This window comes from Trachypithecus francoisi, unplaced genomic scaffold (genome assembly GCF_009764315.1).
Source record: "Trachypithecus francoisi isolate TF-2019V2 unplaced genomic scaffold, Tfra_2.0 Lachesis_group12, whole genome shotgun sequence".
Classification (NCBI taxonomy): Eukaryota; Metazoa; Chordata; class Mammalia; order Primates; family Cercopithecidae; genus Trachypithecus; species Trachypithecus francoisi.
Window position 1 is genome coordinate 90,926,172 of NW_022681457.1, and position 26,682 is coordinate 90,952,853.

General features: G+C 43.9%; 1 protein-coding gene across 1 annotated transcript in view; it reads left to right on the plus strand.

The window, feature by feature from the left end:
* The window catches only part of CSMD2 (CUB and Sushi multiple domains 2), a 602,688-nt gene that overhangs the window by 290,289 nt on the left and 285,717 nt on the right, over positions 1-26,682 (plus strand). Inside the window, exons 7-10 of the mRNA XM_033228874.1 lie at positions 6,618-6,695; positions 11,871-11,958; positions 12,588-12,712; positions 22,001-22,122. Of these exons, the coding sequence (XP_033084765.1) occupies positions 6,618-6,695; positions 11,871-11,958; positions 12,588-12,712; positions 22,001-22,122 (413 nt within the window). The remainder of the gene's footprint in view (positions 1-6,617; positions 6,696-11,870; positions 11,959-12,587; positions 12,713-22,000; positions 22,123-26,682) is intronic.

Sequence of the window (26,682 nt, forward strand, 5' to 3'; positions counted from 1 at the left end):
GGAATTCCAGTGGTCTCAGTTTTGGTGTGGTTAACCGAGAAACCACCGAAGCCGCATCCAACAAGGCACTTTTTACAACCTTAGTTGAGTTGATGGCCATTTTTTCTACCATTTTCAGAAAATCTCTGAGCATAGTGCATAACCGGCTTCTGGGGAGCTTTGCATAATTTTCTCAGCTGTCGGTGGGTGATCCTTCAACACCTGAATTCTTAGCAACAGCTATTGCCAGAATTTTGAGTGTTCTTTTAATTATTTTTATACTAACTTTTTACTCTTCATTAGTTGGAGCAGTGAATCTAAGGATGAAATGTACCAAGGCAAAGCACCCAAATGATGTATTTTTCAACAGTAACTCCTGTAGCATTCAGTGTATCTGACTCTATTTTTTTTTCATTCTCTTCGACATCATTTTTCCCATCAACCTTCAGCACAACTACTGCATCCAAAATTTTGCCAGATGTTCTTCTAGTTTTCCTTTTTCATAGACACTAATAGTAACTAACTGCTGAATTATTTCTTGCATATTTTTCTCAGTTTGAGTCTTGTCACCTTTTCCTTCAAAGAACATGGCATCATCTTTGGTCACAATGACTGCTCCAACTTTTCCTAAGTCATGAAACTGAACATCTTCAAGCTTTAAGGTCAAGCTCTCTTTTCCAAACACCATACCATCATAGCAATAGCTTTGTTTGGTCTTTCTATGTTACCAAAGCCTGGAGCTTTGACTACCGTACCCCAATGCCAACTTTTATCCTATTTTAAATGATCATACTGAGAGTGTCTTCAGCAATTATGACCAAAGACTTTCAGTGGAGATTGGCAATTTTAAGGGTGGGTACAATTGACTGCTTACCAGAAATCCCAAGCATCCTAGAATTCTCCTTTCTGGACTTTTGACATGTTATTCAAGTTGGGAGAGATGTAATCTTGGTCAATCTCTGTTGTCTAATTCATTCAGGGTTTTTCTGTCCTTTACTGTGATGACACCTTTCCAACCTTTGTGATTACATCAGAAATGATGTTGCTGATTTCTTTGTCTCCATTGGCAGACATTGTGTAAATGGAGAAATCTCTTCAGGAGTTGTCACGGGTTTAGGCTGCTTCTTAAGTTTGGTAATTACAGTATCAACACACAACGTCACTCCTTTCCTGGTTTCCACTGGATTAACACTTTTGCTAATCTCTACCAAGCCTTCCATGGTGACAGAGCATGCCAGTACAGCAGCAGTGGTGGTACCACCCCAGCCTCTTCATTTGTGTGTTGGCAACATCCAGATCAAATCTGATGCCAATATTTATCTTGTAAGTCAATTGACCTGCAGCAGACACATCATCCTTTGTTACTTTGAGGCTTCCCTATCTCTGTTCAGGAACCACTGTTCTTCCCTTTGACATCATAGTAATGGCTACAGCACCTGCTAGAAAGTCTGTACCTTGAAGCATTAGGTCTCAAGCATGTGCAATGGATTTTCCATCTTTGGGATAACTCTGAGTGAGGTGAGGAAACAGTGTGCCAAACCCTGGCTTCATCTGGCAAAGGAGTGTGGGTAATGAAAGCATTTCTGCAGGACAGGTGGCTAAATGATGAGGCACCTTCAGCTATAAGGGAGGGGCAGAATGCAGGATGTACACCCAACAATTTTTCAAGTAGGAAAAAGGCAAGGTCAGATTTCAGTTTTTGAAAGATCACCCCCTGCAACTTTTTAAAAGATGGACTAGAAGGGATGAATCTGCAAAGAAAACTCTAGCAAAAGAGGATGAGTATAGGTAGGAGTATCTTAGAACATTGAAAGAAGGATACATATTGGAGAAATTGTATAAAGCTGAGCAAAATGGATTTGGTGAAGGAGTAGTGGCAGGAAAGGAAAAGATGGTTCAGCGAGCAAGACTGCCAAGTGGCAGGGCAAGGGGAATGACCAAGTTTAGTGGAGGGGCTCACCCTCATAAAGAGAAGTCTGAATCCATTGGGAAGAAAAGAAGATGCAGATTCCCTCCACTTCTTGACTCCCAGAGCCTTGGAGACAGGTTAGGCCTCCCTTTGCTCTCTCCTCCCCTAACGGGTCCTTGTCTCCCACTAGCTCAGCCCAATAACTCATGCTGCAGACTAGAGAGGCATTTGTATTGCCAGATTCTTCTAGCTAAATGTGTACCATGTGTCCCGCTAACCTTTACAACAGCGGGAAAATGTCTTGTAATTAACCAGAATATAAAGGATGAATGGAGCAGCCTGGCAGTCTCCTGTAGTCATTATCATTCGGAGGAGATGAATATACCTAGTAAGATTTCCATCAACCAGTTACAGTCAGCGCTCTTCCCTTGGGAGTCCTGACTTTGTTCACATACGGTAAAAACCATGCACAGTGTATGTGTATGACGTGTATGACTTCTTTTTTGTATGTGAATATTTGTATCCGTGTGTTTACGTGTGCATGAATATGTACTTGTGAGTGTGCTTGTTGTAGGCAGAAATGTGCATGTAAACATGGGTAAGTGCACAGTACAAGAAGCAGCCCAATGAATATTCAGCATACTATCAGGGGGTGTGCATTCAATTGTAGCCAGACCATGGAGCCAGCCCCAGGCTCCATTTTACCTCCACTGCGTTGATAGTTACAGAATCTTCTTTTTACAGACAAGTGGTTCAGTATAATATCATTGGCACAAGGCTAGTGGATGCTCCATGAAAAAAAATCCATGTACAAACATCATGAATGAGTACATCCCAGAAATTCTCTAGGTTCTTTCTATTTTGTTCATCTTATTGTTTTGACCTTCTTTTCTTACTGGGTCTGCTGGTAGTACACTCTGGAGTTCTGGAGACCTGCCCTTGTTCTCTGACCCTTCACAACCTGGTCTTTCCCAGTCTGTTGAGTTAGCTCTTCAATGAGCTTATTTCATGGCTGATTTCCCATGGTGCTGCACATTCCGTGATCACTCATCACCCCACCCACCTGGGCAGACTGTTACAAAAACAGGATGGCTAAATATAACTCCCTGGGATTGCTCAAAAACTGAGACCCCAGCATCTGGAGGTGATGTCTTAATGCTAATATTCCTGGTGATGTGGATCTTCCCTAGAGCTTACCCCTCAGTGAAGGAACTTACATGACCTGTCAATCAGCTCCCATATGGTGTGTGCCAACTGTAGGTTCTACCACCCCAGAGCCTGGGCCCCGGTCAGCTGGGCTTGAATATGTATCTTGTAGAGTTTGTGGTGTTGGTATGCGGAACCCTTGCTCAAAGAGCTGTAACTCCTGTATTTCCCCGGGCTAAAATGATGAGGACAAAGACTCTATCTGTGGATTCTAATGTGCATCCGATGACCATGTGGTGGCTACAGGCAACCCTGGTGATGCAATCTCTCAGATCCAGCTCAAAGTGGTGATCACCAAATTCATATGTACATTATGGAGCTCCCTACAGCTTTTCAGGCTCCTTCTCACTTGGTTCTCACCTTGACAAACGCCATCCTATGCTAAGTAGCAGGAAGTAAAGGAGGAAGAACAGAAGTTAGCTCAAGCTTGGGATGCATGATGACATCATCCATTACTAGAAGCAGCCCAGTGAATATTAAGCACAGATCCACTAGGTAAGGCAGTCTTTCCCTGTGGAGGAACAAGTAAATAGGGTGGACACAGAAATCAGAAGTTTCCTTCTGGGCCCTTGAGAGAGGCAAGGAGCAGGAGACTTTTCCTCAATGCAACCGTGAGAAAAGAGGAAGGGGAGGCTCCGTCTTAGCATCGCCTCCCCTCATGGCCATGCATATCTCACAGTTCCCACATCAGCCCCTACAAGGAAAAGCCAAGCAGCTTTGCCCCTGGGAATGGCCTCTGTGGTGCTGATTCCCTTCCTCATTCCCCATCCTCTAGTGACACTAGAGCCAGAGACAAGGAGACGACAAAGACTCTTTCTTCACCTCCCACTCGACCAGGTGCCCTGAACCATCTCCACAGACCTGACCACAAATGGGCCGCACTGGGTCATAGAGACCCCTCACCCACTGCTACCCTGATGCTGGGGCACTAGGGGTTTCAGGCTCAAATTGTCGCGGTGCTGGAACTGCTCCTGTTCTCCCAGGGATGGTGAATCAGAGGGCTATCCCCCTGCTGCACTGTATTAGCTAGGCTTGAATAATGTATGTTTCCCTACTAATGCCCTCTGTTTGATCATGTGTCCACGTTAGTGTTCATTGGAAATTTTCCTGCTGGATACACATGGAGAGTAATGCACATTTATAATAACAGTTTGAATGCATGTTGGGAGGCTATGACTCTGTGGTAATAACTGAATTTTATCAGGCATTCAGATTAGACAGTGAGTTGCCTGCCAGGGAACAAACCCTTGGGGAACTTTTTCATGTAGCCAGAGTTGGGGGACTGGGAAGCAGCCTTCCTTGCATGTCTGATTACTGTGAGCTTTGATTTGGGGATTGGCATGTTACTTCAAGTCCAGAGCAAATACCTGAGTTTTCAGAGCCTGAGCTTGGGAGCAGATCCTGGAGAAGGTTGACAGTTTCCTTGGGATTGCTTTGGGTGCAGATCACAAGAAAAGAGGCTGAGGCTCAGTGAAGAACACAGCTGCTTCCTGGTTGTGTGACTTATAGCAAATCACTTAAACTACTCTGAACCCTGATTTGATTATCTATCGAGTAGGTATAATAACTACCAGTCAAGGTTGTTGAAAGTATAAGGACCAAATGAAATGATTCTAGGCATTGAGGATACACCCATGAATAAAAATTCCTGCCTTTGTAGAGCTTACATTGCAATGTGGAATGACAAAAATAACTACATAAATGGTATAGTACGTTAGGAAGTTGGGAAGATAAAGTTGGGAAGGAGACAGGGAGAGCTGGGGTTGCAGGTGTCATTTTAATGGAGTGGTCAGGGAAGGCCTCAGTGAAGAAGTGGTGTTTGCACAAACACTTAAGGGAAAAGGGGAGCAAGTTGTAGAGATATCTGGGGGAAAACCTTTTGGGGAATTGGCAGGCTGAAGCAGAAGCATGCCTGGCATATTGTAGGCACATCAGGGATGCCCATGAGGCTGCAGAAGAGTGATCGAGGCCAAATACAGGGTCAGAGAGGTCATGGGGAGAACAAATTGGTCTTGCAGGTCATCTTAAGGACTTTTACTCTAGAAAAGATCGGTTGCCACTGATGAGTTTTGAGCAGAGATATAATATGGTTTTATTTACGTTTTAATAGGATCCTCTGGTTCTTGTGCTAAGAACAGACTATATAGGGACAAGGGTGGAAAATGGGAGGCCATAGTCATGAAGGGAAAGGTATCACAGACTTGGATCAGGATGATAGACAATGGAAATTGTGAGAAGTGGTTCCCTTTGGGATATATTTGGAAGAATTTGTTGATGGACTGTGTGTGGGTTTGAAAAAGAGGAGTCAAGTACGCTGCTTTAAGTAAAGAACTTGTAAAGTACCCTGGACCTGGCATATAGGAAGTGCCCAGTTACAGTTATTGTCACCACTGCTGGGTATCAATCTGAGCAGGGCTAAGTCAGCAGGCGAGGCCAGCTGGAAGATGGCACAGTGGGGAGCTGGGATTGAACAGCTGCTCCATGGCACATAACCAGAGACAGGGAGAAGCCGTTAGAGGCCAAGAGAATGCCTTGGGTAATGGGGGTCGTCAGACCAAAGGAGGCTGATGGGTACAGAGGAATGGCCTTTGGAATTATGGAGTTCTGACTCTGGCACCTTTTGTGTGCTATTTGACAAAGTTCTGATGAACTGAGGACTAGGCTGGACTTAGTGACAGGGTCAAAGCCAGATCTGATCCATCAGGCACCCACTTGAGTCAGGCACCATCTCCCAGTGACCTCCAGGACTCAGCTTCCTCTGCCCATAAGAGGTTGGCTTATGTAGACTGGGCTTGACTTGGCTAGTTCACTCTTCCCCCATGTGTCTCTTATCCTCCTGGGAGCAGCTACGTTGTCTCACAATGATGGCAGACATGCAAGAGGCCAAGCCTAATCTGGCAGGTGCTTTTAAGCCTTTGAACACATCAAGGCCTCCAAATTTCCCATGGCCAAAGCAAGTCACAAGGCCAAACCCAAAGTCAAGGAGTGGGGGAATGTACTCCACCTCTATAATGGGGGGAGCTAAAAATCATATTGCAAGTGGTGAGAATACAAGGAGCAGCAACAATTTGGGCTCATAATCTGATCTACCATACCCTGTCAGGGCTGGCTCAGAATTGAGGTAGGAAAGAAGCTGTAGAGAAGCAGAGGTGGGCTGCAAGACTGCACACGTCAATGCTCGTGAAAAGTTTGCTGAGGAGCAGATTGAATTCAGTAGTTCTAGTGAAATCTTAGACATCTGTGAGAGGCTACCGGGGGAGTCCCAGAGCCCCTCAAAGCCCACCTGGTGGGAGATCACATTTTTGGCCTCCCCAGAGGGCCAGCCTTGATAGTAACTTTTCCTTCATGTCTGAGGTCCTATTGCCCTTGACTGCTCCCCTTGGAATGTCCCAACCCAGAGAAGTTCCTGGCTTTGACCCATCATGGAATTTTCCAAGGCACACGAGGGGATCCTTCTGGAGGGACCCTTATTGCTGGTCACAGGCAACAACTCACATTGTTTTTCCTCTTACCTCCTTTCTAGTCAAGAAGCAAATTGAGTTGAAGTCTCGAGGTGTGAAGCTGATGCCCAGCAAAGATAGCAGCCAGAAGACATCTGTGTGTAAGTGTCCGCCTGCCAGCCCGCCTGCCAGGCCTCTTGCTCGAGGTCAGACACCCAGGCACTAAACCATGGGGAAGCCAGATGATGCTGGAATGACTTCCCTTCAACCCTGCTTCCTCCATCCTGGGCTCTGGGCTTGGACACACTGACCCAGCGACCAAAGAGCAGCCCTAGGGCCTGTCCTTTGCCTTCTCCTCTTCCTGTTCCCATTTACCTCCTTTTTCCTCTTTCTCCCTCACTTCCCATTCGAACTGCAGTCCAGGGAGTCATTACTGCTACATTTCTCTCTTTATTTTCCTTTTGAATCACTTCCACCTGCTAAGACGGTCCTCCTTCGGCTCCTCTTTTAGGAGTCAATAACCTCGGGCTGGAATCTTGGGGGCTGCAGGGCCCCAGTTCCAGCTCCCAAGGCCAGATTGGGAAATGGAGGCAGGGGAATGACGAGCAACCTCCTCCAAGGGCCCCTGGACCTGGCTGGGCAAAGAGAGGACTGGGGAAGTGGTGGGGGTTGGGGGGGTGTTCCTGCCTTGGGCCAATGGGGAAGCACTGGGGGCTCTCTTCTTGGGCAAGGGGAGGATGACGTCTTTGAGAACATGTTCCTGCTACCAGTGTTTGGAAGGTTAATAGGGGTCTAATTCTGGGGAATGGTCTGGAATGTGGGTCCCAAAAAACACCTGATCAGGGCCTGTGCTAAGGGGCTTTTGAGCTAAAGCCCAGGAAGGGCTGGGGAAGGTTCTGGGCAATTCCACAAGACTGGGCTTGAAAGCAGGGGAGGTTTTTCCAGAAAACTTCCACTTTCCTTCTGGGCCGAGTGGTAGGGAGCTTTCCTTGGTCCTCCAAATGACTGACCTGGTTTTCCTTCTCCTTCCCTCCCTTTGCCCTTCTCCTGCATCTCCGGTCCTCTCTCCCTCCACTTTTTCTCCTCTTGCCACTTTTTGCTCCATCATTCTTCTCACCCTTCTGCTCCCCCCTTCTCTCCCTGCTTCTCATCCTGTGCCTGACTTGCTCCTCCCACCCTCCCCGTTCCTCCCCTTCCATCTTGCCTCCATGTGCTCACTTTCCTGGAGATGCTAGAAGCACTTATTGAGGAGAGAAGGACATAGGGTGGCACCGGTGGTTTCCAAGCTCTGTGCCGATGTGTGTGGCCGGGACAACATCAGGGCAAGAGACACTTTGGTCTCAGGCTCCGACTGAACTGAACCTGGGTTGGGGATTGTCTATGGTCTTTCAAGTCATCTGAGTGGAGACAGTTGCCACGGGCTGTTGGGTACAGCTAGGAACCGGCATCTCCAGTCACCCACCCTGAGAGACTGGATGGCAGAGGGCACTGGAAGACCCTTCTTCTGTGCTTGACTAGAGGTTTAGGGGAAAGGACAGGGTGCTGAGAGAGCCCAGGGTCAGGCCAGGAATCTGCAGAGGGCTCAAGCCATGTCCCTGACCCTCACAGGCTTTTTCTTTCTGTAGCCACAGGAGACCCAATGAACTGAGGCAGGCACGGTTTAATTTCACAGTTTGCCCTGGAGCCACAGGCAAACTTAAGGAAATGGCCCTGACTTAGGAGATCAAATGTTTATCCCAATTGTGTCCTCAGGTAGCATGTTACCCCAGACACCAATGTTTCAGTTTTCACATCTGTAGAATGGGAATGCAAAACCCTACCCTGCCTTCCTCCCAAGAGTGTTGCTGGATCTAAGATGGGTCTTGTTGACCTAGGACTTCAGGAGGCCCACAGACTAGCCAAAAAAGTACACGTGATGCTGTGGGGGTGCATTTTTCTGAAGACAGGGTTCAGGGTTTTCATTAAGCAGACTAATGAAGATGCCAAAAACTCCCTCAGGAAGATAAAGAGAAACCCTGTTCTAATGAAAGAGTACAAATGCTCTTTGAAAAATAAATATACATATCTCTATCAAGAAGATATTAGCCTCCATTCTAAGAGTTCCTCAGAAAGAATGGGTGTGTGACTCCAGCTGCCTCTGACCCAGGTAGCCACGTGTCTGCAGGTGGCTGGCCCTCTGTGTTCTGCCCAAATTCCCTGTGGACAGCTGTCCTGAAGTTCACAGGGAGAGTGGATCCAACTCTCTACCTTTACCCTTGCCATTGGTTCTGACCACCCACCCACCTGTGACTCCCTGCATTGGGTAGAAGGCGTTGCCTTCCTGAGCATGTTGCAGCTTCTCCCTCACCATAGTGGCCCTCCCAGAGTAGAGTAAGGATTACTCCCCGTTCCTGTCCCTCAGTAGCCAACAGGAAAGCAATGCTATAAACACAAGCAGTTGGTTTTGAGTAGGCAGAGAAGGCTGGAATTAAAAAAAAAAGAAAGGGAGAAACACCTCTTGCCTCCGTAATTCAGACAGTAAACTGATCACTGAAATTTAAGTTTGCTTGTTTCCTGGAGAAGCTTGAAGATCCTCATGGGACCACTGTTCCCTGCTCAGTCCTCCCTGGAAGGGGGCACTGGCTGGGTGTGAGCCGCGTCACCATTGGGTTTGTGACTTTCTGGATGGTGCCTGGGTTTCATTTGGGGCTGGCTGAGGAAAGGGGAGGTGGTAGGTTCTGCTCTGTCTGTCGGGGGCTTGTGGCTTGGTGGGTGGGCTTTGCCATGGTCTTGCCTCTTGAATCCAGCCCCATCTGGGGCAGCCTTCTGTTCGTTCTGCTTCCTGGGTGATGTCAATACTGAATGAGAGGGCAAGAGAAGGGGACAGGGAACTGCTATATGTTCTTCACATGCTGCAAGGGGGCTCTGTGGTTCCCATGAAATGGTCAGCAGAGACTTTGGGATGGGTATGACTCGTGGGCCACAGGGTTGACTAGAGAGGACCTAAAGAAGGTGGGTGCTTAGCTGGGAAGTCTGCAGTAGGGATGGGTCGCTGTGAAGCCATAGGGGGATCTGGCTTATCAGCAGATAAGGAAGCTCAGGCTTCCTCCTCCTTCCCACCCTCTGGGTGCCTTAGAGGACCCCCTAGTTATCTCCGTTCCATTACTTGCAAAACACCGAGGCTTCCAGGAAGCAGGAGCTTGCTCTGCTTTGGGAACGGCACTTCCATCTTACTTTCCCAGCCTGAGGTGTCTGGACTGGTGGGAATGGTGCAGGATGTGAAAGCTTTGGAGATAGAGGCTTGGCAAGGAAGAGGATGGGGGTAAGAGACAAGTAGGGGTAGGGGTAACTGGCTTGAACGTGCTGTGTAGAAGGTCAGGCAAAGGGAAGCTACCCAAAAGGCTCTGCTCACTGCACACAACCAAGAGGATGCCTGTGTCTGGCTTGAGCATGCAGTCTGTCCAAATCCTCAGGTTCCGTGGCCAGCCATAGCCTGGGCTACCTGGAGGTTTAAACATGGTCTACTCCAGGCCTCTAACTGTAGACTCCCTCAGTGAGTCTGAAATGAGCTCCCCACCTTCCTTACCTTCTATGAGACTACCTGCATCCTCACAGGTACCCAGGACCTGGAAATGCCTTGCTCCCTCTCCTCATACCCTAGGTCCCCTGTGAGTCCCAGGGATTTTTTCTTTGCCACATCCATTCCTGCTGTCTCATGTCTAGCCTCACTCCAGGCTCTTGTCCTCAGCCTGAATGATCATAAAACTTCCCAACTCATCTCTAAGTAACTGGCCCACCCTTGAGCCAGCGGGTCTCACCACGCCTTCTCCCCACCAGAACTCTCCAGCGGCTCCCCATCATTTTCAGGATCAGACTCGAACCCTGTAAAAGTCTGATCTCTGAAATGAAACCTCACCATCCACTCTTCCTTGTCACTCTTCACCTTCCCTCCTACTCTGGTCACACTGCATAACACTCATGCTCTTTCCAGGTTTCCACGTCACTCCTCGTGCCTATCTTTGTCATCTCTGTTGCCATGTGTCTAAATCCTATTAGCTCAGAAGGCCCATGTTCGATGCCACCTCTTCCAGGCAGCCTCACACGCTGGTGCATCCTTCATCCCTCCCCACTGTGGTCCCACAGTCCGCTTCCATGGTTTATGTCCTCACTCAACTGGAAACTCCTTGAGGACAGTGGTCTTATCTGACTACCTTTCACATTTCTCATGGTATTCAAATAAAGCCTTGTACACAGTAGGTGCTCAATGAATGCTTGTTGTGTACCTATGTGAGCGAGTGGGTGGGTGAGTAATGGAGTGCTTTGTTCACCTTATGGGACATTGAATGGGATGGGGGGACATACGTACGCAAAGTCGGAGAATGCCAAATGCTGTCCAGATGCCCTGGAACCCATCTAGAGGTTGCTGTTGGGATCGTGGGATTGGTGAGGCTTTTAGTGGAACTGCTCCGACCAGGCTGTGTGCCTGGCCCCAGCTCCTGGTCATCCTCAAAGCCAGGAATCCAGCCTCTTCAGTACCAGCATCCCGACAAAAAGGAACAGGCAGGGGCCAAAGGGTTGCCTACCCTCCCTACTGTATGTGTATCTGCTGCCCTGACCAAGCTTCTCCTCTAGCCAAGACAACTGTGCATATGGTTTTTGTAAATAGGACTCTGGCGCTGGAAAGTGTCAGAGCATTGCACCACCTACCAGAACCATCACAGGTGCCATCTCTGCCCGGTGCCCTTGATGGGTGGCACCGGGTAGGGGATGCTCTGGTGACTGCTTACTCTGGTTCGAGAAGTATCTGATGGGAAGAGGCTTCTCAAAAGAAATGTCTGTGTTTGAGCTAAAGTCCCAGCTTTAAACTTTGACTGCAGCTTTCTCTTACATTCTTTACCGTTTCTGATCATGCAACCACCTTTTATTTAACTTTCTTTGGGTCATTTCTCCATCTGGGGCTGAGGTGGGGGGTTCATTTCATCTAGAGTCTCTACCCCAGATCTGAAGCATAGGCGTGGGTGGGAGGTCACCAGGGTCTGTGGACGGTCCACCTCTGGCTGCTCGTGTGGGGCGAGGGAAGCAGGTGGTGGCTGGCATGGAGGGCCTGTCTCTGAGCCCACACACTCGTGATGACTTTGCTCCCAAAGGACTTTGTCAAAAGCAGCTTCCTATCTTGCACATTCAAGAAACCCCAGGCCAGTAGACTCTGGCTACCCCACGCAGCCCCAGCAAAGCAGGGCCTCATTCTGTCTCTGCCTCCACCTCCCACCCTGAGACATTGCCCCAACTGGTGCCTCCCTGTGACTGTCCATCTCTGTGTGTGCTGTTTTTTGTTTTTTTTTTTTTTTGCCTTGTAGTAACTCAGGTTGGTGTGTCCCAAGGACATAATATGTGTCCAGACCCTGGCATACCTGAAAGGGGCAAAAGACTAGGCTCGGATTTCAGGTAAGATCTATTTGGGAATTTTCTGATTGCAAGAAGGGTGGGGTGGCCTGGCTGGGAGGAAGACAGGGGCTGGCCTTCCTGCAGGTGGAAATGGAGAGGATGGCATGGATGTAGGAACAGACAGTTTCTGGAGAAGAGCTATGGCTTTGACATTCCCTCCTGGTTCAGTCCTTGGCACAGTGCTCATGCTTTAGTGGGAGGAGGGAACGTTAGACTGCCCATGTTATCCAGAAAACCTATGCACCCAGGATACAAAGGGCCACCATCTCAGCAATGATACGCCAGCAGGCAACTCACGCCTGCAATAATCTAGGAGACCATTTTCCTTAAAGTTTATGGCTATCATCCACCCACTCTTAGCTGCCCTAACTGGTGCTTATCTCCGAGGATCTGTTTTGCTCACAAAGTCACCTTTTAACTCAATTCTAAAACCATTAAACGGTCTAAAAAAAGAAGATGAAGAGCAGATGTTCCTTCCAATGGAGATTTTTAGTGATAAAACAGTGGAGCAGAGATTAAGGGCCCGCAGGAAAAATAACAGGTGGGGCTTCTTTATGGAATCAGGAAGGACTCGGGGTGGGGCTTGGCAGGCCCAGGGATGGAGCTCACAGACACAACTTGTCTCCCAGGTTAGGATCCAGCGTCCAGTTCACCTGCAACGAGGGCTATGACCTGCAAGGGTCCAAGCGGATCACCTGTATGAAAGTGAGCGACATGTTTGCAGCCTGGAGCGACCACAGGCCAGTCTGCCGAGGTGAGGGTGCCCTGGGGAAGGGAGGCTGGCCAGAGAGTTTGGCTGGGCATGGAGCATGAAGCCCAGCTCCCAGCAACTGAGGCCCAGGCTCTCAAGCAGACTGGCTTCCCTCCCTCCCTCCCTGCATTTATTTACCAATAAGCATACTTATCTAGCCCTTTCTCAGTATCAAGGCCTGTTCTAGGATCAGGAGATACAGAGGTGGGGAAGATAAGCATTGTGGTGCTTGCCCTGTATGCACCTCACAGTCTAATGGAGGAGGCACATAGGAAACAGCTTGCTATCTCATTGAACAGATACCGAACCACACCTAGATAGGAAAGGAAGTCAGTCACCTTTTATACAGTCACCTTGAATCCCTCTGCTTTAACACACACACATCTTGAAACCTCTATCCCATGCCCTTGTTTCTTTCCCCATATTGCAACAGACAGACTTGTGACTTCTGCAAGAGTGTTTTTACCTGTGTAGTAATGACATGCTTCTAACACTCCACCTGGGTGTTTTGTTCCCCAGGGCCCTGCCACTACATCCCCAGGTATCACATGAGCCAAGCCTGGGCTGGCCTAGCCCCTATCCCCCAAATAATCTTAAAATAACAGAGCCAAGCATATTCCTGCTTTGAGGCCGGGGTGCAGCTGCTTCTGTGGTAGAGAAGCCCCTGACCTCATCCCCCAGGAAACCAGCAGAGAGCGCCCCTGTGCACTAGGCTGTTAGATGGTCTTTAAAAGCCAACTCTTTTGAGTGTCCCTTTAGAAGAGAAGATATGTTGTCCACTACAAAGTCCATTCTGGATCCTTCTGATCTAAGAAAGAGGTTCTTTGCCTCTCTTTGGCATATGCATCAAGATGAAATTCATGCAGAGTAAGAGGATCTTAGGAAAAATAATATCTCCTTATTATACTGAGAAAGGGACAGAGTTGGAGCCGAAACCCATACCCTGTTGTTAAACTGAGTCTATAAGTAATCTAGAAGAGTGTCACTATACCATCTTCCAAATAAGCCTTACATCCTCATTCAACTTTGAGGTAGCCATGTTCCACAGTTTATAATGTTCTTTGCATTTTCACTGATTTTAGCTATATTATCTCAAGGATTCTACATATCTACTATGTTTTTCAAAAATCAAACAACAAAAAAGAATTCTTGTCATAACTCTCAGCAACTGGGCAAATCACCCATTTTCCCTAAGCCTTTCTTACCTCTACATGTTGCTAATAGTACATACCCTACCCTTCTTCTGTTTAATGTGGAGATTGAATGGAGTTGTGAATATGTAAGCACTTTATGAATTGAAAAGCGCTAGAAGAAAAACAAAATATCCTCGTGCCAGTAGAATATGAGCTCTACAGGGCAAGGACTTCTGTTTTGTTCACTGCCTAAAATGGGGCGTGGCACGTAGTAGGTACTCAGTAACAGATGTTGAGTGGATGATGGAATGAATGACTCATTGAATAACATACCACTCCAATGCCAGGGAGCCCAGATACCAGCTGTGCAGAGAGGCATAGAATTATCAAGTCTGAGGACCGAGGGACCCCTGCCCATCTGTGGTTTCAGAATTCCTTTTGAGAAGCCAGGATGACAATGCTTTTAGGCAGTGGTGGGATCTGGTCTCTTCTCAAGACCTTTTTACTGGAGTAAGGTTGTTCTCTTAATTCTCAAGAGATGATGATTGTTTACATGAACATGCCGAGGGTGGTGTTTTGGCCTGAAGGAAATTTGTGGCTGAAAAAGTGTATTCTTCGTTTTCTCCAGTGATTTGGACCCACTGAAGTCTGAATTCTCTGCTGCATTGTCACTAAGCCTTGGGCTGGGCTTTTTCACATGGTCATCTCATTCCATCACCTGCTACTGTAAAACAAAAGGAAATCATGATACAAATCCAACCATCATCATTTTTAGCTGGGGCCCTTGGGCCAGTTTCTTCACCTCTCTGAATCTCTTTTTTCCTGCCAAAAAGTGGTGATAATAGAACATTACCTTGTGGGGTTACTTTGAGGGCTAGATGAAGCAGTCCTTGTTTAGAAGTGATGCAGCTGGAAACCATCATTCTCAGCAAAGTATCACAAGAACAGAAAACCAAACACCGCATGTTCTCACTCATAGGTAGGAGTTGAACAATGAGATCACTTGGACACAGGAAGGGGAACATCACACACTGGGGCCTTTTGTGGGATGGGGGTAGTGCGGAGGGGAGAGGGATAGCCTTAGGAGATATACCTAATGTAAATGACGAGTTAATGGGTGCAGCACACCAACATGGCACGTGTATACATATGTAACAAACCTGCACTTTTGTGCACATGTACTGTAGATCATCAAGTTTAAAAAAAAAAAAAAAAGTGATGCTAGTACGTCTATGAGGCTTACGTGCACACACGTTCGGCTTAACCTGCTGGGTGCTGTCTGCATAAGCTTCCTCAAGCCCTGGAGCAAACCTCAGCCTCTGGTTGCTGCGGGCTCTTTTAGAAGCTGTCTTGTCTAATCCTATTGCAATCATACAGTTTGGGAGTCACATGGACTTTGATCTAGATCACAACCTTTTAGCTTGCTGGCCCTGGGCGGGTTCCTTCATCTTTTTTAGCCACAGGGCCCTCATTTGTGAACAAGGAAAACAAAATCTTCCCCGCCTACTGATGATGAAATTTAAGCAAGGCATTTTCTAGAAAGTGACCAGCCCTGACAGTGGTGGAGGGTACATTCTCAACATGGGTTAACGTTCCTGCCTTCTTCTCTCTTTTTGACCCCCTCCTATAGGCCATTGTGAAGGAGAAAGAGAGACTGCTGAGTCTCCTGGGTTTGAACTTGGATGATCTGTCCTGGGCTTCCCTGATGGCCCAGGGCTGAGATAGATATTAGAGTTAAGGCTCTCTTTAATTTGGCAATTTTTAAGGTTTTTATTTTAAAATCTTTTGTTTTTAATTAATTGCAATTACTATTCTGTGATTTTTGGGAGAGTTTAGGTGAACCCCACCTTAAGAATAAAAACAAACGAAACTCTTTCCATTCCAAGAAGTTCCACTAACAAGCAGGTTACCAAAAGATCACATTCGAAAAAGGATTTTACCATAATAATGGTATTATTTTTTTCTTTAATGCAGTTAAAATATGATTTGATTAGAAATACTCATTTTCCCACACAATTAATTCTACTAAAACACGGGGACTGGCAAATAATAGGTTCTCAGCTAATGTTTGAAGACCACCTGAATGAATCAGTGATTGAAATGAATGAACAATATGGGACTGTGCCCTCATTTTGAGATATGAAATCAGGCATTCACAGGCCTTTCTTTTCTTTCCCTCCCATCAGAAGAAGTAAGCTTCTGATTTGACTCCTAGAAAATTTTCATCACACAAAGGAGATTGAGGGCAATGTGAAACACTGTTAAACTAATTCTGTTCAGCCCCAGATACAGGCAGAGTCCACAGATAATAGAGCTTTTCAGACTTATTTTACATATGGAGCCCAATATTTTAAAATGTTTTTGCAGAACCCTAATAAATAAAACAGATACAAGTGGAGCTTCTCTGATTAAAGTTGGGTCAGGGGATTTCTAGTCTCCCCTCCACCACCATTTTTAGTAGCCTTTGAGTCCTGGTACCCCTGGGGTTCCAGGGAACACTGTAAACCACTGGTATAGTGAGATGACCAAATTAACAACCAGCTCTGATTTCTTGTGATCACAAATTGGTGTCGATGGAGTTTAGGGACTGAGTACCAGGCCCAGATGAAACTCTTACAGTTACAGATTCACAAAGTAAATAATTAACAGAAAATTATATATTATTTTTCCTTTGTGGCTAAATTCATACATATACACATACATATGTGTACATATACACATATGTACATATACATATGTATATACATATTTTATATATTTATATATACACACATATATGTATATATGTATATACATATTTTATGTGTGTGTATACATACACACACATATATATATGCCTCTGGGTGGCTAGAATACCAAGCTTGGGACTTAGAGACCTAAGTTAAAGTTCCAACTTTGTTATTAACCATATGGCACAGGGAAAATCACTGAAACACTATGAATCTTTATCCTCATCTGTAAAAGGGGAGTGAAACAGGGGAAATATGGCACAAGCCAGGGTGAATTCAATGCCATGATAATTACAGGTGGCTGTCTTCTTGGTGGATTTCATTAGATCAGCTTTCTGGTTTTACTCCTTAAACATAATTGTTATTCAGAGTTCTATTTTCAAATCTCTTCTCTTCTTTCCTCTCTCCTCTCTTCTCCCCTCCACTTATTCTCCCTGGATGACACAGACTGATTGTACTAGAGTGCATGCCCCATTATTCGAGCCCTGAGAATGTCCCTGAGTCCCTTATCTATATGTGCTAATGATAAAGCTCTTATTTATTAAATTATGTATACTTGTATATAGCATTGCACTAGGCATTTTTCATAACTTCTTTATGAGTAAAGTGGCAATAACCATATTTTATGTTTAGCTGAAGCTTAGAGTGGGCAGCCAACTTGCCCAAGGGCACAAAGCTACATCTCTTGAGCTGAATTTCAAACCCTGACTCCAAAGGCTGAATCTTACTTCTACTTGAAAATTGTACCTGGACATCCTTCGGAGTCAATATATTGGATGGAACCATGCAGAACAACTCCCCCTCCACTCCCCACTTTTTTTGGGTAACTTTTTATTTTGATATAATTTTAAACTTACAGAAAAGTTGCGATTAATGTGCAAAAAGCTCCCATGTACCCTAGATTTAAACAACTACTTTTTAAAAGTTAGTGGAGAAGAAGAAAACTAAGAAGAAATTCGGTCAGAAAGGTAGGAGAAAAGCCAAAAAGCATCACTGAAGCCAAAGAATATGAGTTTCACAAAGAGAGAAAGATCAGTAGTGTCAGATACTCCAGAGAGGCGAAGTATAATCACAACTGAAAAGTAAACATTGGGGTTAGTGACTCAACCAAGTGTTGAATGTTTGAACTTGTTTCTGCAAGGAACTGGTGAAGGAAGACAAGGGAAATGATAGACTTGGCTAAAGTTTCTATTGTGATGGCAAACCATGAATCTGTGGTGATACCACAGTTCTCCTGGTAGCCCCCCAGCCCCCAGGATTAGAGAGAGAAAAGGTGAGTGGTAGAATTGATAGAAAGCAGGCATTTCACCAAGCAGATATGAGAGCGTTGAGGAAGATGAAGGTATTGGTGAGTGGTCTTGAGGTCCAGACTGGGTAGTGAGGGAAGAGGGGTCAGGCGAGGATCAATAGATGGGATGAAAGTGGGAGCCAGAAGGCTAGAGAGGCCTATAATGTAGGACAATGGTGCATTGAGACCAAAGTCATTCTCCTGGGAACACAGGCAGTGGGGGAAAGAATGGAATGACTGGGTTTAAAATCTGTGAGTTGGACTTCCCTGGCTCCCAGGATAGCAGGGTCCTGGGTATGGCTATAAACGTGGTTGATCATGAGTTGGAGGAAGAGCAGGGTGTCAGATCTCATAAGAAGGCACTGGCCTCCAAAAGAAGGGACATCGCTCCATTGAAACAGGAGGGAAAAAGGAATTGAGTACATATGCATAGAGGATTGCATTTTTAGAGAGTAGGACAAAGGACCTGCCTGCTAGATGGCTTCTGTTCCCTCCAAAGAGAGAGCCAAAGTCATCAGCTAAAAGTAAGGGGAGATAAGAGGAAGAGGAAGATGTTCAAGGGATGTCTAGAACACATGAAAAAGTCTTTGAGCAGAATGAGAGAGTGAGCTAATAGAGTTAAATGGTAGGGTCACTGGGCAATAGCTAGGATTTTTTTGAGATGAGTAATGAGGAGTTTATAATAGACATTCATCTTCTTACTCGTGATTTTTTTCACAGCAAAACTCAACTCTATGGTGGCAGGTATGGAGAAGGCAGGTAGAGGGATTCATTCCAAACTGATGTCTTCTAGGCAACTGACTAAAAGAGGAAGAAGAAAGGTACTTGGGACAAGCAAGAAAATGAGCCTAATGGTGGCCCATGGGATCAAAGTTGCATAAGGACAGAAGAAAAGACAGAAGGAGCTGATGGGTAGAGAGGAGATATTGCTGTCAACAGAGTGGAGGTCTCAGTAGGGAAAGATGAATTCTACTGGAGGTTCAGAAAACAACTGTGAAAGAGATACCCAAGGGTGGGAGCAAGATCTTGACTACAGAGGGCTGCGTAGGAGGCAGTAGCGTAAGAGGGGAAGATGGGCCTCAGTCAAGGCAGTGGTGGGAGCAGGAGGTTCCAAAAGATGTTGCAGCTACAAGTAGGATTTGTTTTCCTTAGAATTGGTAGTGGGAGGTGGTTCCAGAGGACTGTGGAAAGGGTTGGGAGGAAGGTCAATAGGAGAAGCAAGGGAAGGCAGCATGGAACAGCATAGGAATCAGATTTGGAGAGAAGATATGAGACTAGAGACACTTGCACCTGGAGCAGTTCCCTTCTTTAGCACCATGTTGTTTCAGTGTCAGAACTGGCTGTGGGTCCAGGTGGTAGCTCCCTATGGTCCCTTGGGATACTGTTCCTATTATATGGTAATGTCCGGAGGAAAAATGGGAGTGGCTGCTGAGCTCAGGCATGGAAGATCTCAGAGAAGTCTCTCCTGAAAGCGATCCAGAAGAACATTTGAAGGAAAAAGGCCAATAGAGGAACAAAATGATATGTTCATTCATTTAGTGAGACATTGAGCACCTACCATTTTGCCAGCCCATCTGGGTCACTGTGATGAGCTTTCTATCTGTTGGTGGGATCCCATGGAGCTGGCTGCTCAGCATGATGTCTGTCTGTCTGTCCACAGAACCCCGACTTTGCCCAGATAGCAGAGGAAAAAAGTAACTAATGCTTCATTTTGAACCTAGTTTAAGGTGTTCTATGCTATCTGCAGACTGTAATATTTTAATTAAACCCCTCTAAGCCCTTAAAGTGGTAAATGCCTTTTTGGCCTGTTCTCTCTCATTACCTTCAGCATGTTTCAACAGACTGCAAATATACCATCTAATTCTTGGAAACAAATACAAGATAAATTGAGTCTGAAGATGAGGGCTTTTGGCAGCAAAATCTGACTTTCCGGAAGAGGTGTAAGATGGTGCTGGTGGAGTTTTGTAAGGATTCTCTGCAGGGCTAGAGTTCTGAGTCCACAGGTCCTCTTTGCAAAGGTGGGATGGAATCAGGGCTTTGATTATCTTATTCTAATTTGTTTAGTAATATTGTCAGTCTCAAGTGTACTTGTGGGGGAAAAAAAAACCTGTGTCAAGAAACTTCAGGAAAGGCAGAAAAAGGATCCTTAGCCTTGAGAGAAATCCTGGGCATAGAGAAACAGAATAGACATGGCGCTGGGAGTCTGATGATCTCTGGTCCCAATGGTTGAATATTGACCACATCCCAGGCCCTGGGCTGAACCTTCACATCCATCATCTCGTATAATTTCATCCTCACCATATCTCAATGAAGTGGTATCATTTGTCCCATTTTACAGATGAAGAAACAAAATCAGAGAGATTTTCTAACTCATCCGGACTTAAACGACCAGCAAATGAATTTATATCCAGAAGGCTAAGTTCATAAATTTTAAAGCCTGATCTCGCTTTAACCATGCCACATTGCCATAGGGCCCAGTTGTATCAAGTGCAATCTAGGAATCTATTTCTCAGTACAGAACGAAAGGAGCAATCAGATATACATGGGGAAATGGAGTGGGGATTCCCCTGGGATTTGTCCAAACTTGATTCAACAGATTCTTGAGCTCAGGATGAGGGAGGAGCAGATCCTTTCAGTGCAGGACTAGAGTGAGAAGAAATCTCCCAGGAGGTGATGAGCTAACAAAGAGGAGATAACAGACCTGACCCAAAAGCCCCTTGCAAATAACCCTCTGACAACACCTGCTCTGCTTGATGGTGAATGTTTTTCCAGCTGCTCCCTTCACTTGCCGTGGCCCTTCAGAGAGGAGGGGCTGTGTCAGACACTTTTTTCTCCCCACACTTTTCCTGGCCCATAATAGGCACTCAATAAATGTTAGAATAAATGAGCTGAGCACAGGGATGAGTGCATGAAATGAGAAGAGATTCATTATGTCTGGGAGCTGCAGAACCTGCTTCCCAGACCCTCCTAGGAAGGGCACCCTGGGAAAGGTTTATCATGGCCCTTTCCACACATGGCAAGGAGCTCTAGGATATTTGGCCCCATCAGAGGAAACCAGGTTTGACACCACTTTCATTTTATATAGTTAGGCTTGTTGAGTTTGCTCACTATTTCTTTACTGTTAGGCACTTTGTCTACAATTAGGATAAATTGTCATGTGGGCAGCATGAGAACAGGCTCTTAGAACCTTTTATTAAAATAGCTGAGCACTAACGTTAAAGAATGAAGTGGCTAGAACTAAACGCACATTTTTAAAGAAAGCAAATACCTAGGTACAATGTAGTACCTTAACTGTTATCAATCACTACTTAATCTAATTAGTTTAGAAGCTATTTTAAAGAGCTTAATTAGATTAAGCTGTGATTGATAACACTTTATATCTACTTGAGTAGAGTACTTCTAATTCACCTTGAATCTTTATGCTTCCAGTCAAAAGCCGGTTTCAGGGATAAGCTGAGTTTGGAGACAGATTTGGGAAGCACTGAAATCACTCTGGGTGCCTGGCACTGAGCCGAGTCAGGGGCCTTGGCAGAGCTCTTGGGCACAGACATTCTGTGACCTAATGGAGTGGCCTTGACAAGGATATTCTAAAATTCCTCTTCAGGAGGACTGAGGGGGTCATGAAGGAAGGAACTGAGGGGCAGGCAGAACCTGAAATGAGGTCAGACTCCTAGTTAAGCTGCGTTAGGTCCACACCAGCACTCAGCTGGTTTGGGGAATTGGAGTACAAATTGGGAAACAGGTCAGCAGAGTAAGGCGTGGGCTGCTTAGGTGTCCACAGGTGCCCGGGATCCCCCTGGCTTTGTGTCACCCAACAGGTTCTGGCCCACACCCTCTTGACAAAGAGGAATTGCATGATCATAGTGGAGTTGGGTGTGGGGATAAGTGGGGCATGCAGAGGGGTCGTTTAGCCTGCCTTGGATGTTCATCATTGCCTACAGAATGGCAGTCACAGTGCTCCAGGCACTGCGGCTTCCCTTCAAGCCTCCCAAGAACTGTAGGGGAAGGACCCAGGAAGCAGAAGGTTGTGTCCAGGGTGGGAACTGTACAGATGCAGTGTCTTCTGGGCTGGGAGTGGGAGGCAAGAAGAGGAACTGGACCTAGTCTTAACTCAAAGGCTTGTCTTTCATCTCCTCTGCAGCCCGCATGTGTGATGCCCACCTTCGAGGCCCCTCGGGCATCATCACCTCCCCGAATTTCCCCATTCAGTATGACAACAATGCACACTGTGTGTGGATCATCACAGCACTGAACCCTGCCAAGGTAAGGCTCTTGGGGAGCAGGGTGGTGTTCTGTGGGCAGGGCTAGGTTGGGAACAGTTGGCCTACAAGGTTTTTCAAACTCAGAACTTACTGGTGGTAGATTCTCTGCAGACAGTTCTTTTAAGTTTTTAAAATTAATATCGAGTGGATAAAAAGCAGAATATAAAATACAAGCAAAATATAAGGAACAACAATACAACAAACACCTGTGCAGCCATCGTCCAGCTTAAGGGGAAAAGAAAATCAGTTACCTTAGTGATGCAGGTTCCTCACCAATCCTGTTCTATTCCCTACACCCTCAGAGGTAACTATTACCTCAACTGTGTGTTTATTATTCCTTTGCTTTTCTTTATACTTAGCACTTAGGTGTGTATCCCTAAAAATACATTGCTTAGTATGCTAGCATTTGAACTTCATATAAATGTAATCATGTATGTATTCTTAATCAACCTCACTAAAAATTATGCTCCTAAGATTTATCTAAGTTATTGTACGTAGTTTTGCACTTCTACATACATTTTTTCGTATTTATTACCTGTTTAGTTTTTCCTGCGCCCTTTGTTCTCTCTTGTAAATTTTACAAGTATGTTGCCAAGATCCACAAAATAACCTGTTGGAATCTTTATTTTAATTTTATCAAAACTACAGATTAATTGGAGAAGAACTGATATATTTTTGATACTGAGTCTTCCAGTCCATGAGTATGGTATATCTCTTTGTTTAGGGTTTCTTTAATGGCTTGCAATAAATTTGTATACTTTTTTCCATTACATATTTTATGCATTTCTTAATATATTCACTCCTAAATATCTTGTATTTATTGTTGCTATTATAAATCAAATCTTTTAAAATTACACTTTCTACCTGTTTCTTGCTGGTGTTTAGAAATGCAATTGATTTTGTACTTTGATTTTTATATTAGCAACTATCTTGTTAAAATGTATCTTAATTCTTTGGGGTTTTCTACGTGGATAGTCATCATCTGCAAAAAATGTTGGTTTTGTGTCTACTTTCCAATCCTTATACCTTTTCTTTTTTATTTTCTTGCCCGTTCTGGCTGGAACCTCCCAGTATAACATCGAGTCATTATTATGATGGTGACCCCTGTGGTCATTGTTTGATATTTAATATAATGTTTTTATTTCTTCACCATCAGTATGATGTTTGCTGAAGTTTATTTTTCATTTGTAGGTACTCCTTTTATAATAGAATAGGGGAATTTACTTTCTAATCCTAGTTTGCTAAGGGCTTTTATCAAGAATGGATATTGAATTTTATGAAGCATCTTCCTATATCTATTGATACAATCATATAATTTTTCTCCTTGATTCTCTTAGTATAGCAAATATTGCCTTTTCTCCTGTGAAACCAACCTTGCATTCTTAAGATTAACATAATTTGATCATTTAGTATTGTCATTTTTATACATGCCTGTATTTGATTTTGTTTAGTAATTTGTTTCTATTTTGTTAGTGAGCGTGGCCTGTTACTTTTTTTTCATATTGCCTTTGCCAATTTTTGTGTCAATATGTTGCTAGCTTCAGAAAATGATTTGAAGAGTATTTCCTCTATTTCTATCCTTTGGGGTTATTAGTGGAAGATTGGCATAACTTTTGCCTTGAAAGTTTGGTGAAATTTTTCAGCAAAACTATCTGCATCTGGTGTCTCCTTTGTTTGAAGATTTTAGACTATAGACTTAATACATGTAATGACTAAAGAATTATTTTGGTCGTCTGTTTTTTTCTTGACTCCATTTTAGTAAATATTAAAATTTATCAGATATAAAGTTATATATACTATATCTTATTATAGTTATGATACCTGCCATTGTTGTGTTTCGATTTCCTTTTTCATTTCTAGTATATATCATTTTTTAAAGTGGTATTGGCAGAGGTTTAACATTTGTTAGTCTTTCCAGAAGATGATTTTTGTCTTGTTACTATTCCTTTTAATGTATTTATTTGCTAATTTATCAGTTTCTGCTCTCATCTTTATTACTTTCTTCCTTCTAATGCACTTGGGTTTATTCTGTTGTTTTTCTAGCATCTTAATTTTGATGCTTTGTTCATTATTTTTCAATCTGATTTCGGCATCAAAGGCTACAAATTTCCCTCTAAGGACTACTTTGGCTACATACCTACAGATTTTTACAGTTATTTATTTTCTGTTATAGTTTAGTTCTGAATATTTTTAATTTACATCATTGTTTCATCTTTTAACCATGAACTATTTAGAAGTATTTTTAATTTCCAAAGGATTTTTCTAGCTGTCTCTTTCCTACTGTTTCTAAATCTTGTGGTCAGAGAACATTGATCTGTATTTGAATCAGTTGAAATTTGTGCTTTTAGGACCGGAAATGGTCATTTTTCACATAGATTCTGTGTAGGCTTGAAAAAAAAAAAAACCCTGCATTTTGCAGTTTTTGTTATCTAGTATGCCCATTACATCAAGTTTGTTCATTGTGTTTGTATCTTTTATATCTTCATTGATTTTTCTTGTCTTCTTGATCAATCAATGGCAGATGGAGGAATATTAAAGTCTTCCAATATGATGGTGGGTTTGCCTATTATTCTTTAAAGTTCTGTCAATTTTTGCTTCATGTATTTCGAGACTGTGTTATTGGAGCATGAAAGTTGAAACTCAGAATTATATATCTTCCTGGTAAATTGAACTGTTTCAAAAATAATGATGTAGTAACTCTTTATATCTGTAGTAATGTTTTTAACCTCAAAGGCTTTTTCCCTCCATCCATTGCATCAGTTTTCTCTTGGTCTTTGTCTAACAAATATTTCCTATTCTCTTACTGTTAACTTTTCTACTTCCTTGTGCTTTATATGTGTTTTATGGATTTTCAAAATCCCCTCTGACCATTTGTCTTTTAACTAAAGAATTTAGACCTTGTGAGTTATACAATCATTTTTATTCTTTGAAAGTTGTCCTAAAATATTCTAGAAATAGCAATATGCCTACTTAATAAAGTCTAGCATTAAACAATAATTTTGTGTTCCTGAAAAGCCAAGGATCTTAGGACACTATGACTTAATCATTCCATCCGATTCATACTCTATGGTGTGTGTATATTATGTTACCTTAATTTTTCTCATTATTATTGTTATTGTTTAATAAAGCCACTGTCCACTTAGATTTACTCATATATTTACCACTCCTTTTTTACCACTCCTTCTTGTACATCAGTCCTTTTCTTTGGAATATCTTTCAGTGCAAATACATGCTTTAAAATTTATTTTCTTGTCGATAACAAACTCTATTAGTTCTTGTTTGTCCTTTTAAAAAACGATTTCAACTTTTATTTTAGATTCAGGGGGTACATGTGCAGGTTTGTTACATGGGTATATTCCATGATGCTGAGGTTGGGGTATGGATCTTGTCACCCAGTTTGTAAGCATAGAACCTAATGTGTAACCCTCGTTCTTGAAAGAATGCTGGTATTCACCAGACGTTTGATTATCAGTTGATAGTTCCATTCTCTCTGCACATGGAGATATTCCTATGTCTTCTGGGTTTCACTGTCAGTTTATTGTCATTGCTTTGTATGACATCCTTCTGGCTGCTCTTACTGTCTTTTACTGTTCTTCAGTGTTATGTAGTTTCACCCTTATATGTCTAGGTGTGAATTTTTTTATTTTATTTTTTTTTTTGAGATGGAGTCTTGCTCTGTCGCCCAGGCTGGAGTGCAGTGGTGCGATCTTGGCTCACTGCAAACTCCACCTCCCGGGTTCACGCCAGTCTGCTGCCTCAGCCTCCCGAGTAGCTGGGACTACAGCTGCCCGCCACTGCATCCGGCTAATTTTTTGTATTTTTAATACAGACGGGGTTTCACCATGTTAGCCAGGATGATCTCAATCTCCCAACCTCATGATCTACCCGCCTCAGCCTCCCAAAGTGCTGGGATTACAGGCATGAGCCACCGCGCCTGGCCGGTGTAAATATTTTTTGTATTCATCCTGTTTAATTAAGTTTCTTGAATCTATGGATTATGTCTTTCATCAGCTTGGGAAAATGTTTAGCCATTATCTTTTCAAATGTTACCTCTTTTATTTTCTTTTTTTTGTCTTCTAGAAGCCTGACAAGATATGTTCATCTTTCTTACTCCATCATCTGTGTTTCTTAACCTCTCTCATACTTTCCCTCTCTCTCATTCTGTTCATTAATTCTCTGTTCAGCTGTGTCTAGCCTCTGTTAGATTTATTCACTGAAGATTTATTTTAATTTCAAATATGGTTTGTACTTTATGAAGCCCTATTTGATTCTTTTTCAAACGTTCTTAGTCATATTGTCATGTTTTATAATCTCTTGCTTACTCATATGTTTAGATCATTCTTGAATTCTTTCAATAATTAAACATGCTTATTTTACACTTTGTGTCTGTTAGTGTCAATATCTGAAGTTTTTGCAAATTTGATTCTGTCTGTTGTTTCTCACCTCTTGCTCCCAGAACCATGTTTCCTTCTTTGTTTTATATTGTTTGATTATGTGGTTAGAAGGGTAAATTTTCTCTCTGGTAATTCTTTGAGACCTGGGTAGAAGGTGGTTTCTTCCA